This window comes from Mauremys reevesii, linkage group 5 (assembly GCF_016161935.1).
Source record: "Mauremys reevesii isolate NIE-2019 linkage group 5, ASM1616193v1, whole genome shotgun sequence".
NCBI lineage: Eukaryota > Metazoa > Chordata > Testudines > Geoemydidae > Mauremys > Mauremys reevesii.
In genome coordinates, this window is record NC_052627.1 from 98,267,174 (window position 1) to 98,286,698 (window position 19,525).

General features: G+C 39.6%; 1 protein-coding gene across 3 annotated transcripts in view; it reads left to right on the forward strand.

Annotated features, from left to right (window-relative positions):
• Positions 1–19,525, forward strand: part of ARAP2 (ArfGAP with RhoGAP domain, ankyrin repeat and PH domain 2) — a 199,969-nt gene that overhangs the window by 147,825 nt on the left and 32,619 nt on the right. For 2 of the 3 annotated variants that reach the window (XM_039541886.1, XM_039541887.1), the window contains exons 25-27: positions 6,264–6,338; positions 7,473–7,590; positions 13,308–13,436. In XM_039541886.1, the coding sequence (XP_039397820.1) occupies positions 6,264–6,338; positions 7,473–7,590; positions 13,308–13,436 (322 nt within the window). Of the gene's footprint in view, positions 1–6,263; positions 6,339–7,472; positions 7,591–13,307; positions 13,437–14,156; positions 14,256–19,525 lie in introns of those variants that run through there. The other variant, XM_039541888.1, reaches the window with a different exon arrangement.

Below are 19,525 nucleotides of genomic sequence, written 5' to 3' on the forward strand. Positions count from 1 at the left end.
TCGCAGCTGAAGAGTGATGATTTGTGGTGTAATGTGATATTTAGACTTTTGAAAGTAGTAGTGAAAATGCTTCCATTTAATTATGTATTCAATTGTCAAATTCTCTTCCTTTTTATTTATTTTAAAGAATATTCGAGTCACTATTCATATTTGCGTGAAATTTCATAGTTTCTAATTATGTATGTGTTGAGAGTCTGGGCAATAACTTACAGTAACCTACACAACAACTGAGAATTTGACTGGTAGAGAGGTTCTTAAACAAAGGTGGGGATAATAGCCCTATTCTCCAGAACAGTCAAACTCACCACCATAGAAATCTCTTTCAAAACTTTCTCCAATCTCATTTATATTTTCTAAAAATAAGTATTAATAGAGGAGAAACTACTTAAAATGTAATACATGGTATATTTATTATTCATAGTTAATAGACACTGAGCTGCTACAACATATTTTATTTTGGTTAAAATAAAAGAACAAAGTAAGGCCTGATCCTGCCATATTTATGTGGAAGTTTAACTTCAGCAGACAAGTGCACAGGTTCTAACTTTGTTTCTCACCTGCATGAAGTTAAGCATTCCCACTTGAAAATACAGTCTTCTCATTCTTTGTAAAACATAGACTGCAAATGCTCACCAATGGCTGATTTTATTGCTTCATTTTGAAAGCTTGACTGTGGGCATTTTTATTTTAAAGATCAGATTAAAAACTTCTGAAAATTTGTGTGTCCCAGGAGTTAATTTGGGTTTGAGTTTGGAGTTGTTCTGAGCAGGAAAATCTTCTCAAATAAAGTAGTGTATCCCTGCCCCTTTCTCCTTTACCAGCGCTGTCCTTACATTTGGTTTTAGTAAGGCAGGAAATAACCTGATGCCATGTTAAAATGTCAGGAGTGCTCCTATGTCCGTTTCATTTGAAGTCCCTCTGATATTGTTCCCAAGACTTTGATGGCCATATGTGGCAATTCGGTTGTCAAAATTAATACATTTTCCCTTCTGAATTAGGATTAGTTTCTGTGGCCAAGCAGCAACTGAGTCTTGTGGAACTTCTATGTGTCAGCAACTGAAAAGAGTATTTTTTGCTGGATCAGACGCTTCTAATGTATTACTGTGATGTCTCAGCTTTAAAGTGAACCTTTTTGAAACTTGCTATATGTATCTCATGCATATGTAAATACACTGGTGTATTCGTGCACTCCTCTGAGAGCTATTTTGTGCATGGAGGACAAGGTATATAGACTGAATCCTCTCCATGGGGTGTTCTGCCTGCCTGCCTAAAGCACAGTGGCTCCAGAAACTTCCTCTAGGGTACTGTGCTTCTATCCTACCTGCTAGATATTCTAAGTGGGATTTTCAAAAGCACACAGCACTGGCCTAACTACTTCTCACAGTCAACCTATGGAACTCATTGCCAGAGGATTTTGTGAAGGCCAAAACTGTTATAATGGGCTTTAAAAAATAATTAGATAAATTCCTGGAGGATAGGTCCATCCATCAGTGGCTATAGCCAAGACTGTCATGGATGCAACACCATGTTCTGGGTTTCCCTGTGCTGACTGCCAGAAGCTATGAATGGATGACAGGGGAATCACTCAATGATTGCCTGTTCTGTTCATTCCCTCTGAAGCATCTGGCACTGGCCACTGTCAGAAGACAGAATACTGGGCTAGATGGACCATTAGTCTGGTCCAGTATGGTGGTTGTTATGTTCTATTGAAATTAGTGGGTATTACCATGGACTTCACTGGGAGGAGAGTTAGGCCAATACTGAGTGCTTTTAAAAACCTCAACCTTCCTCTTTAGTGTTATGAAAGTGAATTGCAGCTGGCTGCCAAGTGATACTGCATAAGGTACACAGTCATCTAGTCCTTTGAAATTTTGGCTACATCTAAACTTGGTACCAGAGGCGTGTGTGATTCTCATCTCATGACAACCATGCACTGGCTCTGCTAGAGCTAGCATGCTATAAATAGTAGTGTAGCCGCGGGAGCACGGGAGCAGCAAACAACAGCATGGATTAGCTGCCCTGCATACATAACCATAGGTAGAACCCTGCTTGGATACAAAAATACGGGTCTGCATCCGATCTTCATCCGCAAGAATCCACTTGTATCTGACTCACGATCTGCACTCTATCTTTTATCTGCATCCGCACCGCACCTGCAGCAGCAGCGTCTGTGTGCTTACCTGTGTACTGTATATAGGATCTCAAAGGCGAGGGAAGCAGCTCTCTTCACCCTCTCCCCCAACCCTTATACAGAGAAAGGGGAGGTGATAGATCAAGAAAGGCAGCAAAATCCCCCATGCTTCTATCACCACAGTTTAATTAGACAAGCAATTTAGGAAAACTCTCCCACTTCATTGCTGTATCAGGTCAGTTGGAGAGGGAGGCAGCTACTTCTGCAGAGTCAGTAGCCTATGTTTCCACAGCCATACTACTATTTGTCATCAGGGCCGGCTCCAGGGGTTTTGCCGCCCCAAGCAGCCAAAAAAAAAAAAAAAAGCTGCGATCGCGATCTGTGGCAATTCAGTGGGAGGTCATTCGCTCCACCGAATTGCCGCTGAATACCTTAAAGTGCCGCCCTGCTCCGGAGTTGCCGCCCCAAGCACCTGCTTGATAAGTTGGTGCCGGCCCTGTTTGTCATGCATTAGTTGTATAAGAACTAGCATGTCTATGCAAGCTGGAAATCACACTCCAAGTGTAGGTGTAGCCTGAGTGAGAATCTTATTGCAATTAATGTCTGAGAGTCAAAACACTGCTCTCTGGAAATATAGTTGCTGTTCCATCATAATACATGCATGTAGGAGCTAGAGCAGGGAGAGTAAATAATGCAGGTACTTAAAATGAACAAACTTAAAGGGGAGGTTAGACTTATATCGTTTTCTCTGTGCTGCTGATATAGAAAACTGTATGGAAAAGCTAACATGCCCAGATTTCTTTTGCAACCCAAGAAAGGTCTCATGTCTGAAATGTCACTTATGATGATCTCGTTTTCCATTCCAGTTGCCAGTTCATTAACCACTCTTTGTGTTCTATCTGCCAAACATTTTGCCAGCTATTTGTAATTTTCAGCACATTTTGTTTATGTACAGTTGTTTACATAAGCCCAATAGAAATCAAATGTCAACTTCATTTTTTCTTGCAACCCTATTTCGTAATATCTAAAAAGCAAACTTTACCAGGAAATAAGATTTTCAGAGTCTGTGCCACTGTAATTAAGAAGCTTTCTTCAAAGTAGCTTCATAATGTTTTCCCTCACAAATGCTTCCATTAGTGTTCTATTCTCAGGGGCTAAACTAACTGTAAAGTCACAATTTCTCCATTATGTCAATGTTTGTAGAAACTGAGTGATGCAGTGTATTTACTTTTCAGTCTCTGTAAACTAATCAATTTTTTTTCATAGCTTCCCTTGCTACCTCATTATTCTACTCAATATCCTCTTACGTACACTATTAAGCTTGAATCTGTTCACCCTGGTCAGCCTCCTCAGGTTTTAACCCATATATATGCATGTAAGTGTGCGTTGTATAGCATGATTGTGTGTCTGTGTCTCAGAATTGTGACCCAAATTATTGTACTTACCATCATTTGGATGCTAGTCTTGATATTGGATCAAATATGAAAGGTCCAGTTTTTTTCAAATTAACTATTAACCTCCCCCTTTCCCCACACTCTTTTCATTCTCTTTCATATTATATCTTCCTGGAACTCCTGCTACTGCGTACACAATCACAGAATTTCAAATTATGCCCCTTTAAATTGGCATATGACTATCTTCTTAAGAGTGTAGGTTCTGCACCTAGCCTCAGTACTTAGATGGCTTTATGGTTATGAATGAGCAAGCCAGATTCACTATCTATTCATTTAAAAAAAAAGTAATAGTTGTTTGGAGTTTTTTATATATTCCACTTGGTCATCATTAAATTCTGTTTTCACTTTACTTCCATAATCATCAAGTCCTTAGTAAAGGTCTGAGTTACCAAGAATGTTACAATTTGTATTTCTGGATATATGAACTAATATGTAGTCAACATAAAATCAGTTTGTTTAATCTTATCATAAAAAAATTCTACTTATTAGCACAATATTTGCCAGACCACTGGCCCTTTAAACTAAGCATCCTATTTTCTGTGTTGGCTAATATCTGATGTCTAGATGGGAGTGAAAAAAAATATCCTTGAAGCCTTTAGCCGATTGCCTGAAGTTGTCCATGGAGAGTGTAAATGTGTGGGGGGCAGAATCCTTGTTTTATTTCTGATTGGAAGCAGATGGTTTGGTTACACTTAGTATGCAAAACCGCAAATGCTATTAATGATCACAGATATTTTTTTTTAAAAGATCTTCATTTTATCTTAAAACTTTGACTTTTGGAACAGTGAATTCCACAAAACGATTACACATTGCATGTAGAAATTTCCTTTTGTTTTTCTGTACATTTATGTGCCATTATTTTCACTGACCACTTACTAAAGTCATACATATTTCTAAAATATATCCCCGTACAAGGTTATATAGGTACCATTAACTTTTACTGATCACCAGTCTTTATCGTTATCAGGAATTTGCAGTATTCGCTATACTTTTCATTGCAAACAACACAAACCCACATTTAATGTAAATACTGAAGATGATACATATCCTATTTTTATTGGTGTCCACTGTAAATAGAAATTTTGATGATCATATTCTTTCATGAAATAATTAACAAAGCAAAAAAGTGTGTGCGAGCACTAGGGAGGATTGAACTTTAAATGTTGTTTTTAAACTATTTTAGTTAATGATCAATTAATTTCTAATTAATTGTTTCCTTGTTTCTTATTAAAGTTTGTCCCACCACCATCCCCAAAATCCAAACCATTGGCTTTCTCATATAAAGAGCTATATATTCTCCTTCATCCTGTGAGGGGAAGCAAATGAATGATGAACTAAGCTGAAAGGAAAAAAGAATCATATTGAAGTGTTATAGTAGCATGTATGCTATGTCTTCTCCAAAGCCCATACAAGTTCTTCTTCAGCAGTAATTTGTGATGTAGATAGCAAAGGTACAATGCTGGAGAGCAGATGCTCCAGGCAGCTTAATACCCTAGGAAAACAACCTAGAAGCTGCAGATGGACCATCATTAACTTCCCACTGTCATATTAAGGCAGAGAAGTTTAATTTCAGTTCCATTGACTTTGCCAGGAATCATGCTCAGGAACATCAGTTGTTCTGCAGCAACAGGGGACCATATGACAATATGAGCTGGCTGTGCTGCCAGGGTGAGTTGCATTAACTCCTGTCTGGTTTGTGGTTGTGGATGAAGAGTTTAAAATCTCTGAGAAATATAACTTTTGCCATGCAAAGGGCATTAGGAGCTTTACAAATTCTCCCTACCCCAAGTTCTTTTATCATAGTTGTGAAATGGGTTTATGTTGGTGAATGAATCAGGTAAATTTGAAATCAAATTCTGACCATACAGTTTGGCTAATACAACAGATTGAATTTCCAAGCTTGGACAACTAAACACAGATCTCCTCTGACTTGCACTCTGGAGGTGGATCTCTGAAGCACAGACTGTTTTCCCGATAATGTTCACCCATGACTGGTATAGCTAGAATTCCTGTTACTGAACCTATACTTCAAAATTTATATGCATTTTGATAGATATGATCATGTCTGCATTAGTCAAGTTAAGATTTCTTCCTGAATCAGTTGCCAACCCTACGGTAGAGACTTCCTATGATTAAGGCTACGATTTAGTAATGGGTATTTTTAGTAAAAGTCATGGACAGGTCACAGGCAATAAACAAAAATTCATGACCTGTGACCTGTCCATAATTCATACTATAAATACCCCTGACTAAATCTTGGGGGGAGAGAGGGGAGTCGCTGCTGGTGGATAGGGGAGCAGGGCCAGTGGCTGCTCCGGCCGCCCTGGGGAACACTGCCCAGGGCCGCCTGAGCAGTGGCTGACCCCAGAGCCAGCTGTTTGGGCGGACCTGGGGACAGCCACACTGACTGCTGCAGAAGTCAGAGGTCATGGAAAGTCCATGTTTTCTGCAACCTCCAAGACAGACACAGAGCCCTATTTATGATTGATCAGATGGAGCAGAATGGCTTCTCCCAGAGTCAGTGCCTGGTGCTTTCTGCAGCTTAGAAAATGGAAGGTTTGTGTATTGAAAAGATTCTATTAATGCTGTGAAATAATGATTATATTTTCCCAGTTATGAAAAAAGCTGTATACATTTTAATGCATTTTAATTTTTGTAACGTATGTGTTTTGTTTTAGGTTTCCCAAGCGGGAGATTTGTTAATTGAAGTTTATGTGGAAAGAAAAGAGCCAGACTGTAGTATTATAATCAGGGTTAGTATGTAAAATTGTTATAACTTATAGATAAACTTTTTTTAAGGAGTGAAACTAATTTGTTTTCTTTATATGTAGTTTTACATGTCTGTTGTTACATTTGTGTTTATTAGTTCATGTCTTTTCCCATCTTTATTTAATTTTTCTTTTTACATTCAAGCTGTGGCTTAATTAAAATCTGTAAATAGTATTTCTCTTGTACTTTTAAGCAGAAGGCTATAGCATAATTTTAAAGCAGAGACCTCCACTTTCAGTTTTATGGCAGGGTACAGCAGTATTGATACTCACAGCGACACCGCTGACTAACAATTGCCTAGTGATTTCTGCAGTTTATTTAGCAGCACAAGGTTATTTAGAAGGCCTTCCTCCTGATGTCTCTTTCTGCCAGAGGCAGTCTGCCTTGCTTAAGTGCAGAGAAGCCCAACCTCCCCACTCACTATAATTGAGATTTCCAGCCTCGGGTCTAATAGCACTCCTGAAAAGTACTGGGCTCTAAGCAGTACTGCTCTAATGTTCAAGTGTAAAGGAGAACATTAAATTTCTGCAATAATGAAGGGTGGATATGATTAGAAAAGCAATTTTAGCAAGATACCTATTAACCTTGTTAGGGTTGTCTAGTTCCATTTCATTATCATTTTATGCTGCATGGGACATATCAACCAAAAAAACCCTGGATTTTTGTTTTTGTTTTTAAAGACCAAAAAATTCCGTATCATTGACTGGGATGGGAGAGAGGCAGGGAGGGAGAACTGTACCAAAAAACATAGTGTGTCTGTAGTAATAGTTACCTTTTAGATCACAGCATGCTCTTTCTTTCTGTTTCACATGGAACTGAGCTGTAGTGCTTTAGTTTTGGGGAAGGAAGGGGTGAAGATAAAGGAAAAGGTTTGAAGTTACAGTTTTTAGCTGGATAACTTCCAATCTGATGCAACAAAATTGATGAAAATGTACTGGCCAGCAATTTGAGTAATAATTATTGGATTCACAAACTTGGTATTTCTGTGATTGTGCTTAAAAAGAAAAAGTTGGACTGTTTTTCCATCACAAAAGTATAAAATGTCTTCACAAGTCAGAAGCCATTAGTACTTCAGAAACTATTTATTAAATTTTGAACTGCTACAATCTGTATCACAGGTATCGCCTTTGACAGAGGCAGAAGAATTAACTAATGATGTATTAGGAATAAAAAACATCATTCCCAACAAGGATGAGATCTGGGCTGCTTTTGAAGTGATTGAAAATGGAGAGCTAGGTTAGTGACTTTTTTTCAACAATATTTCTGTGTTTTCTTACCACATTATTATTGGTTTATTTTGGAAAGTTAACCAAATCAAAACTCTATAGTTCTTCTTCGATTGATGGTCCCTACATGTATTCCATACATGGGTTTGGATGTGCACCAGGCATCTAAGTCTGGAAGTTTTCCTTAGCAGTGTCCCCTTGTGCTCAGAGATGAGGGTATAATATTTCAGGTGGGTCAATGCGTCTCTGGTTCCCTGTTACTGCCTGTAACAGCATCCCTCCCCCCGCTGGGCTGAGAGAGTCACCCAGAGACTTTTAGGTGCAGTACCCACCTGGTGCTTTTATTTACAGGCTGTATTCCCACCACCTTTCCACCATACAAGTAGTCCCCTTCCTGCAGTCCACCAGCAGGAGAGAGGGGGCAAGCTATCTCTATGTTTTTCCTCTACTGCACCTTTCCTCTTTCCAGCTCCCACCCTGACTTCCTTCCCCTGGGGCTCTTATCCAGCCCCAGCCTAATGAGGCAGCAGCTTTTCAAGCTTCCCTGATCAGGGACAGATGGTCTACCCAGCTCCAATTCACCTCCCAGGATGACAGCACCCTGTCACACTGCCATATGGCCTTAGTCAGAACCCCTGTATGGCATGTGCCAGGAGATTCAGAGACGTAATGCCCAAATACCTTGATTCTAGATAGGTGCAGACATAAACATCTAACCCAAACTAAACATAAGAACATTTATTGAAAAAATAACAATGGTTGTAGAGAGGTGCTTCAAATCAAGATTGGATGCCTTTCTCACGGATACACTTTAGCTAAACACAGGTTATTTGGCTCAATACAATGGTAACTGGGTGAAATGTAAAGGCCTGTAAAATACAGGAAGTCATATCTAATGGTCCCTTCTGGCCTTAAACTCATGAAAGCTAGTTTGCCATGAATTTAACTATGGCCTAATCCTGGTATAGGGGTAGGTGGATACTCAGTGCCTCTCAGGATTAATCCTTGTTTTAGAAGTTCACATCACAGCTCTAGATAAGGCCTGACCCAACTTCCATTAAAATTAATGGAAAGACTCCCATTGACTCCCATAATGACCTCAAAGGCTCAGATCCCATTATCTTCACTTCTCTAATTCTTTGTCTGAAATATATATAAAAATTAATTGGGCTAATATATATAATACTACAGTTTAGACACGCTTTACTTCTGGACCCAAACTGGGGAGATAAGAGCCAACAAAATATATTTTGTCTCCTCCAAGTTGCCTTTGTTAATGTTATTATTTAATACATTTGTTTGTCATGCTGTGGACTATGCAGTCCCTGTCCCAAGGAGCTTAAGTCTAAAAGACACAAATAAGAGAAGAGACTGGGAGAACCAGATGATAAGATTTGCTTGTTTTGCTTCAAATCATGCTGATGATCACAACTTCTTTCAGACACATCAGTACAGAGATAAAGTATTTTTAAGCATGTATCATTGTACTTGTCTATTGGCACCTGTCCAGAGCATCGGGAGATTCCGTTCATTAGAGTCTACCCTGCAGTCTCTGGGGAGCTGCACTTCTTTGTGTATTGTCAAACAATTTCTTGGGCACCATGCTGAAAATGAACCCCCAGAAGTCAAGAAAATTAACATCTTGTATTATCTGAAATGTTATTTCTTTCTCATTATTGCTGTTTCAGACCAAAATAACTTGTTTTGGATATTTACCTTCAAATGCATAATGACTTTAGTAACAGGGTAATTGGAAGTGTATGTTGACCATTTGATGTTAGAAATACTGAAATTACAATATTAAAAATCAACTAAATTATTTACATATAGAACAGTTGAAATAATTGGTAAAATTATCTGGCCTTTTGCAGAGAACTCATAGTACCATATTATCAAATAGGATCAATGTCATTGTTAATAATATTTGTGAGATGGATAGCTTGTAAAGGAGGTATGTTGCCAGCAAAATAGCTAATGCATTTTAGCATGATGATTTATGTACCATATAATTCATTATGACAGGTGGTCTTAAATGTAGCTATAAATAAAAGAGTAGGTGTTTACATTGGGAGCATTTATAGTCTAGGAAAATGTGGTGATGTGCCAGATTCATCTTGCCTTTTTTTGGTTTTTTTTAGTTTTGCTTTAGGGTGGATTTTGACTCTTATACAAAGGAAATGAGTTGGTTTAATGTTATTACATTTATAGGGCCACCCCACTTCTAAATCTCTTTCTTTTAAGTGAGGAAAGTAGGATTACTTCAATAAAAGTTCTTGTACAGGCAGTTTTAAAGGGATTATTGAATTACTGACCATAGAAGACTATTGCTAATCTGCCCCATAATCATTGTTTCTGAACAACTACAAAAAAGCTTAATAACTGGGTTAATATGCCTATAAGTAAGTCATTTCTTATGCAAAGCTAAATTATGCCTCCCACTGCACTGTGCTAGTGAGTAAAGGAGATGTCATCATACCTCTCTCCCAGTGCACCATTGTGCAAGAAAAGAGGTTCTACTAGTGCAGTTTGCAGTACTTACCAACCCCTAGCGGGTTACTGCAATGATGTGTCCATATGCGTGTCTGGCTGCCTGTGCTTGCATAGAATACTCCTGTTCTTTTTTTAACAGGGGTAGCAAGACCTTCTAGGTTCCATGCTTCTCCCTCGCTGTCTTGGAGCCAGAGGCCTTTTAGAGATGCAGGGCTGAACTTTCTGGCCCCAATTGTTTCCTGAGTTTCAAAACCTGGGTTTCAAAAGAGTTCAATGCCCAATATGCACCCACTCAATTCTTCTGAAAATCTGACTGCTTTTTTTGGTGCCTTAATGGGAGCTAAGCACTTTTTTGAAAATCTGGTTTCAGTTGTGGGCACCGAGCTCTTCAAAATTCTGGCCTTAATGACTCCTGAACACGTTGTTTAAAGAGTGCCATGTTGTTCTTTTCCCACACAGCTCAGCCTACTGAGCCTACATTCCATTGAGTCACATTATATTTATTTGTTTAAATTGTTGTGACAATGCAAACAGTAAGGTTGCTGTAATTTAGTTTATATAAAGTAGGATAACATTATACATTCAGATTAATATTAAATTTAAGAAATGTTTATGAAAATGCCTTTCTCAAAATGTCTCAATATATTAAAATATTTTCAAAATGTCTTCTAAGTCACCTAGGCATTTTTATAAAAAATATACCTATATTGATTAGGCACCTAGGATCATGGAAACCTGTCAATGCTAGGAGGAATATGAAGGATTTAGAACGCTAGGCTTCAGCTTTATTATTTTTAATATTAAATGGGGTGCTGACCTTCCTCCTTCTAAAAAACTACCAGACATTTAATTGGGTCCAGTATGGGGTTAAATCACAACATACAATCAAAGAATGAAGCTTTTCCCCTTAGTTAAATACCCACTACCAAATTCATCAGTTAGCCAGTTGTTGAATTGTACCACCTTTGTGCCAGAGGGTTGAAGGCACAGATGAAAGGGAGCTCAGACTGTGAAGACAGAGTCTCGGGAGCGAGGGGAGGGCTTCAGAGGCTCTATAATTTCTGAGTCCCATGCTCAGGTTTATCCCAGGATCTGGCCTCTTGAATCCTCTTAGTCACTCGGGACACTGACTCCAAGTTACAGTGGCACTTACTAACTTTTATTACCTCCTCCTTTTTTGGAAGTGGGTTACTATCCCTTATTTTTATGATCTCCACCTACCGGGCCTATAGCATTTTTTAAGAAGGTTAAAAAACAAAAACAAAACAAAAAACAAAAAAAACAGACACCTTCCCAGTCTTCTCAGAGGGTAAATTCTTTCCTGACCCCTAAAGATAACTTGATTAGGCCCATAGGAAGCCTGGAAACCCAGGTGTGATAACGACATCATCTATAGGGTGGAGTGGATGAGACAACTTTCAGCAGCAAGAAAAGGCTGCTGTATGCCCAAGAATGTTTAAACACATAAGAGAGGAGGGTTTGCTGGAGGCCGCCAGCTCCCACACACCATCTGAATTGGCCAGTGGATGGGCAGGGGATCTGCCTCCTCAGCACAAGCTCCTACCCCACCTATGTTTTCCATTTGCATTCTCAGCCAGGGAGAGGTTAGAGAAGGGGGGCTGTGGCGCCCAAGGGCGTGCCCAAGGGCATGCCCTCTGATCAGTATTCTGAGAAGGAAGTCCTGACACTTGGATCAAATAAATGTCTCCTACCAAGGGGAGAGGGGGCATTCTTAATCTCTAATCCTGCAACAAGCACCATTTGTAAGATTTTGTGTTGTGTCCTTAACTACTCCTGCATTTCTGCAGTATCTATAACAATTTGGTGCCAGTCTTGATTGAGAGCTGGGGGGAGGCCTTTGGGACCTACCATAGTCAATATAGAACAGTTGAAACTTTAATAAAATGGTATTGTTAAATATTTTTGAAGGGATTACTCAAGTTGATGATTTTCTAAAATTCAAAATGTTTACAAATGAGTGAATTTGATTAATCATTCAGAATGTCAAGCCTGTATACTGAAATAATGCAATAAACAGCCCAGAATTTTACAAAACAACAGAAAATATTTAAATTATTATAGGAGGAGCTGGTAGGGACCCCTGTAGTTACAATGTCTAACATTCTTTATTATAGGGTATTCCTGTGACTTCGTTTTGTTTTAATGAGGTCTCATGCCTCCATTGTTTGCAGCAGGTGTTTGATATTTGGCAGGGGGAAGCCCTGGGGCTAAGGAAATAGCATATTTGTCCCCATGAAATTCAGCTGAACTTTGGTCGGCAGGTATGTCTGGGTCTGTGTGTGAATACACATGTAGCTATTGGGCCCATCAGCCCAAGTTGCATTGAATTAGTATCCTAGGGAGCAGTGGCACAATTTGTGTTTTCACCTTTGCAGTTCCATGATCCTTGGGTTGGCCAGAGCCATAATGACTCTGTGTATAACTTAAAGCAGTTTGCTCTATTTTGCAACTGTTGATGCCCCTAAAGTGCGTTTCTGCCTTCAAAGATTACTGAAATGCATTGACACTGTGCCCACACCCTCTTTTATTGGGCTATATCTCCTGTGCCAGGGGCTGTGGATTTCCTGGTTTGATAAGCCAGCACTGTATAACTATTTTGCAAAGGGAACGGAGTGGGGCCAAGAATTTGGACCAATATCTGTTTGTGTCCTTTTTAATGGATAATTTAATTTATGCCAATAAATTACTGCAGATTGTGATGATGGGAAAGAGGAAATTATTTGCCATAACTGAAATTTTACATTTATAGTTTAGATTGCAAACTTTTGGGGGCAGGGAATGTCACTTTGTACAGTGCCTCGCCCAACTGGGCTGGCACCATAGGTGTTACCATAATATAAATATTAAATTATGTTTAAATCCAACTTTTGAATTAGATAGTATGTAGTACAGTTATGTATTTTATGTCCTTTCAGAAGGGTCCATTAAGAGTTCAGTATAATGAGTTCTTTTAAACACTTTGCTGATGTTCATCTGGGTATGCATTGCTTGAAATTGAAACTTATTTGGAACATAGCAGCCAAAGTATTGGGGTAGAGGATCAACAGTTAAATGCTTAATTGTAGCATTCACTTGAACAACCGACGAGGTAAGGTTCCATGTTCTAAAGAGATCCATGTTAATACTTAGGCTTATGTAACCTACCAGGACCTGTGGTTTTGTTTTTGTTGTTTCTTCTCTGTTAAGTTTTCTTTTTTACACTTTTGACATTTTTAGAGCGCCCTCTACACTACACAGAGAATGTGTTGGAACAAGTTCTTCATTGGAGTTCATTACCTGAGCCTGGCTCTGCACATCTTGTAATAAAGAAGTTTCTAACAGCAGATGCAGTAAAACTCTACAATGGTATGTACTATTATTTTTTGAAAAATTAGACGTTTTATGTCAAAGTACCAACATGGCATAAACTTGTTAACTGTTTCAGTGATTGTTCTGTGTGTGTAAAGTACCATTGAAATATCTGAGAAAGTCTCTGGTACTACACAGTACAAAAATCAGAGCTCTATCAATGGTTCCACTGAATTTCTCTAAACAAGTGGATGTATAGGTGTTCTTTTTTTCCCTAACTATAAAATCCACTGTTTGAGTATATGAAAACATCCAAGGAAAACTCTGTGGCAGCAGTTCAGAAACTGTGGTCTGCATACCACTGTTGGCTCACAGAGCACTGCTAAATAGTCCATGTGTTGCTTGCTGATAATTGTAGCGCAGTTAAGGTCTATCCAGATTTTTCATAGCCCAGTCAAGGCCTAACCAGATGTTTCTGGTGATATTTTTGACCAATAAAAACAACATAGAGCCACCTACCTTGGGTAATGTCCTTTTGGTGTAAAAACATTGACTGTGTATCCTGATTACACCAAAATGGAGCACAAGAGCAAACATAGGACAACAGGAGCAAACTGCACAAGAGAGTAGGGCAGTGGAAGTCACAGGTAAGAAGAGAAAATTAGGTCTGACACCCAAGGAGTAAACATAGCCCAGATGTAAAATGAGATGTGATCTAACAGTTGCAGCCACAGCCATCTCATGCGTTAAGTTAATTTTTTACTATATCTGTTTCAGGGAAAATGGGGGATTGGAAGGTGGATTCATGATGGGAATATCTATGTTGCATGTTTTACAACAAAAGAAGATTGAAAACCAGTACATTATGAATTCAAGTTGTATGAGAGTGGTGTTTGTGGCAATCAAACCTAGTGCTGATTTTTTTTTCTGATAGACTTGATGAAATATTAAAACTACCTATCAACATATCCATGTAAATATGCTTTTTCTTTTCTGTCACTTCCAGTTATACAAATACGTTAATCTTTCATCTATCTGTCTCAGTGGTGGAGCTTCCTTCCAAAAAGAATCAAGGATGACAAAGAAAGGTCAGATGCATGTTGTCCTTAAGGTGGCAAACTTTTCTTGTCATCCTTGGTTCTTTTTGGAGGGAAGCGCCACCACTAAGAACACATTGTCCACTACTTTAGCTAATTTTATTCTTCAGTACCACCATCCATGAGAGTAGTAATTTATATAGTTGCTAGTGAATAGAGAGGAAGAAGGGAGAAGTTAGCTGGGCCCAGGCCTGGTTGAGAGTTTAGAATATGAAGACAAAGACCTTTATCCCCAGTTAGTGTTTGATGCGTAACCAGTTAAGTGAATGAAGCGTGAGAAGAAGGTGCTTTCATCTGCCTTTGTTGGTCATCAGGTGAACCACTGTGTCCTTTATCTAATAGAATTTCTTCAGTGTCTGAGGGTTCATTTCCAAATATAGGTCATTGCAGTAATTTAACCTGGAGGTTGCAATTTGCACTTACTTCAGAAGAACTATCCTTATTTTTTATTTATTTTGATACCTTTTTGTGTGTGCTACTCTCACACCAACAAACCCCGGTTGTCAGCGGGCAGAATCAAACCTGGGACTTCTGGAGCTAAATGCACGAGTCTCTACTGCATGAGCAAATAGCCCTGTGGCTGTTAGCTAAGGCTGATGCAGACTCATTAATCTCTAAGTGGTCTCAGTGCCACTAAATGGGACAGAGCTCTGCACCCAGGTGGTGTGTGGGTTATATAACTCCTCTTTGCTCGTCTCTGTATGTTCAATTGGAATGGATCTCCGTTATCTGATAGGGTAGTTTGCCTCAGAGCTATGCATTTTGACTTGGGCCAGATACATTGGTTTTGTGGGTATAATGCTTGTTGGTTCAGGTCTTCATTTTATTTTAATGCTGCATATTGATTTAATGGTACTGTATTTAGATGCTTACAGGCTATTCAAAGTAGTTTAGCTGTTAAAGTAATAAAAGTGTATTTAAGAAGCAGATTTAGTGAGTGCTCTTGCTTCATTTGGATTCAGAATATTTCTGCAATGTTGCAAATTGTAGCCTTAATCATGGCAATATTATCACAGCTAAATAATCTCTTGAATTACTGCTGGATTTGTTCTTGAATTTAGGATTGCCATTTTAAGAAGCTTTTCCATGGTGAATACATTTTAGTGACTAAAACCCTGAGGTTGTTTTTTTCCTCTCTCTCTCCTTAATTGTATCTTGCAGCAACCAACTTGTAAATACTACTTATGTGGAGTGTACTTGGTGATAGATTTGGGGTAGCTAGATAGTCAGTTTACTTTGTCTCTGTCTGAACAAATGTCTTCCAAATCAATCACAATGACTACCAACTCCAGCACTACTGCTACATTCATTACATCCGATACACCTTAACAGTGGGATCTAAAAAGGAAATAATGAAAGTAAATCAAACGTGATTTAATGTCAATTTGTTACCAGCACAACAGTCGTCATTTCAGAAATACTCACTTTTTGCTATTCATTGTAAAAACTGAAAAACGCTAAGGAATATTTCTGTGCTTTTCTTGCTTTGTCTTAATAATGAAGCAGAGTCAATGATACAAGCAAAATCAACTGTAACTAGGTTTTATTTTAATAAAAGTAAAGAAGTTAAGCAGTAGGATGTTAAAAATAAACACTGCTTTAAATAAGTTTCATTTTGCAAGAGTTTTAATAAGTCTTCTTGTAATCCTTAATTTTTACCAGAAACATTAACAATAAAAGCAATAGAGAGACGATAACATTTCTCTTTAAATGTGTAAATATTAACTGCCATAAAACAAATAGTAATTAAAATATCAGCAAATAAAAAAGTATATATTTTTAATTAATAATTTGAAGGGGTTTAAAGCTTCTTAAATGTGGAATGTGTGTTGATGTTTATGCACTGTTGCCATTTACACACATAACACTTCTGTTTCTAATCTTATGTGTAAATCCATGTATACTATCATAAACAGACAGTTAAGGGTTAATTCCTCTTTTACCTGTAAAGGATTAAGAAATTCACATAGCCTAGCTGACACTTGACCAGAGAAACCAATGCGGGGACAAGATGTTTTCAAAGGAGGAGGAGGGAAATCAGTCTTTTGTCTATTCAGAAAAGTTTTGTGCCAGAGTGAAGGATCCAGGAATCAGCCATCTAACATTTCTTAAAAGTAGTAAGTGTTTAGAGAAGGAATGTATTAAATTGTTTGTTTTCTTTTGTGACTTTGTTTTTGCATACAGGGAGAATCAAATTGAGTTTCTTTGTCTAACTAAGGTTTTTGCCCAGAGGCTCACTGTGTTTTGAATCTGTTTGTGAGAGTAGCCTGCATGCTAATCTCACAGAAGTATTCCTTTCACTCTTTTTCTTTAATTAAAAGTCTTCTTTTAAGAACCTGATTGATTTTTCCTTGTTTTAAGATCCAAGGGTTTTTTGGATCTGGTGGGAGGTGAATCAGTCTCAATCCTGCCAGGAAAAGAGGGTTAAAGACTGGGGAAATATTTGGAAGGAAGACAGAGTTTCTAAATGACTCTCCCATAAATGTTTGTTTAAACTATTTGGTGGTGGCAGCTACTAGATCTAAGCTGGTAAATAAGCTTAGGGGTTATCTCATGCAGGTCCCCACATCTGTACCCTAAAGTTCAGAGTGGGGGTGACACAGTGACATATACATATTGGTAAATTACAAAAACAAATTTTGGGAGCCCAGGTAATGGTTCTGATTCATCCCCCAATGTCCCTTTGCAGGGAAGGGAGGAATATTTGATTAGACCAGCAAGGGAAAGCCACCCTGTGGAATCCTGAGAGGAGTGCAGAAGGGAGGGGCTGGCTTGGCTTCTCTGCGCCTTTCCTACCAAGAATGTGCAGGGAGATTGTTGCTGGGCAGGGAAGGAGGAGATAACTGGTGGGATCCTATTAGCCTGGAGGACGAAGGAGAGACCTTATGTCTTTGCAGATTAAGGTACCATTCATGTGTACTTTCATTAATGGTTATGGATTAGATTCTAGCAATTATGCTGAAGGGTGGGGGGCAACCCTAACTATTTGATATTTGACATGAGGCCATTTATTTGTGTTGGGCCCAAATAAATGCCAGGTATTTTCAGTGGACATATGTCTTCTTTTCTCTCACTCCCTCCTCCTTCTCTGCTTACAGTTAACAAAGTTGAAGCCTTCACTTTAACATTATTACTGAATCTGTTTTATTTTCTGGTGTGTCCTGATCAAGCACCCAGTGTTTCATCCTCATCTGGCTCCAATTTCTTTCAACCACTTTGTACTCAAGGAGGGATTTCATTTTTTTATTTGCAGTTTCTGTACTGTGTGCCTTTATTTTTGGCATTTGTAGCAGTGATGTTCCTAGCAAAGCTCAGACCTTCTAATTGGCTCTGTTAATTGCCCTTAATGCTGTAGCTTGGCTAAACTTCATTTCCATTTCTTTGGCAATTGGTTATAACTGGTCTGATGAAACTTTGATATAGCATCAGCACTAAATGATATGGACATGAGAGTATAAATACTGGTTCTGAAATGATGAGAACTTAAGTCAATTTAGTTCCCTTTAAAAAGCCAACAAAAATAGCATACTTGTACATCTTCAAAGAGTTTCCCTAATGTGAGTGTGATTCAAAGCAGAGAAGGTTCCCCACTTCTTCTAGCAAAGAGTATAGTAATGAATCCTACACTTATACATTATTTTTAGTCCCAACTAATTTTCAAAGACGAGGGTGGAAAGCAACATATAGAGAAATCATGTGAGTGGCCTCTTCACACCTAGGCATCATTAAACAGGGGAAAATATACAGCCACTGGTTCTGTAGAACAAAAATAAAATGGAGAGTGGGCTTAGTATCTTTTCCCGAATAACCAAACCAGGGGAATTTTAGTTATTAACTGAGACAAGTCCTTTGGGAGCAGAACTCAGAATTTGGATCCATTGTGCAAAGTTACCACCAACAGCAAACATACAAAGGGCTTGTCAATGGAGTGCAGTCCAGATCAGTAAAAGGTTGTCACTGCTGTAATCTTGGGTGTCTCACGATGCTTTGCTGCTGTAGCTGCCAACCTGGGTCTCTCGTAAACAGCCTACCAGCATGCAAGTCACATCCTGAGTGTCTGTATAGTGACAACCCTGGTCCAGTAGCTCTGACCCCAGCAGCTTGCCAGCAACACACCAGTCACACTCAGGCTTCCAGAATCCTTGGTTACTATTAACAGAGTGACCCCAACACACTCCGAGTCCCAGATTTTCCCCCCAAAAGTGTGTTCTGCAAAGTCCAGCCCTCGACTGGACAGTTGGGTTATTAACAGGGGTGGCTCTAGGCACCAGCAAAGCAAGCTGTTGCCTAGGGCGGCCAAATCTAGGGGGCGGCAGGCTGGGCCGGTGGACCTGCCGCAGTCATGCCTGCGGGAGGTCCGCCGGAGCCGCGGACGACCGGACCTGCCGCAGGCACGACTGCGGAGGGGGGCTCGTCCCGCGGCTCGGCTGGACCTCCCGCAGGCATGACTGCGGCAGCTCAAGCGGAGCCGCCGGACCCGCGAACCGTCCGCAGCCGTGCCCGCGGGAGGTTCGCTGTTCCCGCGGCTCCGGTGGAGCTCCCGCAGTCATGCCTGCGGCAGGTCCACTCGTCCCGGGGCTCCGGTGGACCTGCCGCGGGAAGACGGGACCCGCCGCGGGACCGAGGAAGGGCGGCGCAGCGCTCTGCGCTGCCTGGGGCGGCCTAATTTCTAGAGCCGCCCCTGGTTATTAAGATTCCTTGCCCCCATAAGGAATCAGTATTCAGCAGTTTCTTAATTTAACTGCAGTTAACAAACAGTTAATTCTGAACACTGCACTGGATTACACTAAAAATCAAACATTTATTAACAAAACAAGGTAGGATTTTAAGTAAATTAAAGTATAAGGGATAAAGTTAGAAATGGCTACAAGCAAATTAAAGTGAAAACACACATCTAAAACTCTAAAACTCAGGGCTTGGCTACACTGGAGAGTTGCAGCGCTGGTGGAGGCTTTACAGCGCTGCAACTTAGTAACTGTCCACACCTGCAAGGCACATCCAGCGCTGCAACTCCCTGGCTGCAGCGCTAGCTGTACACCTGGTCTGCTT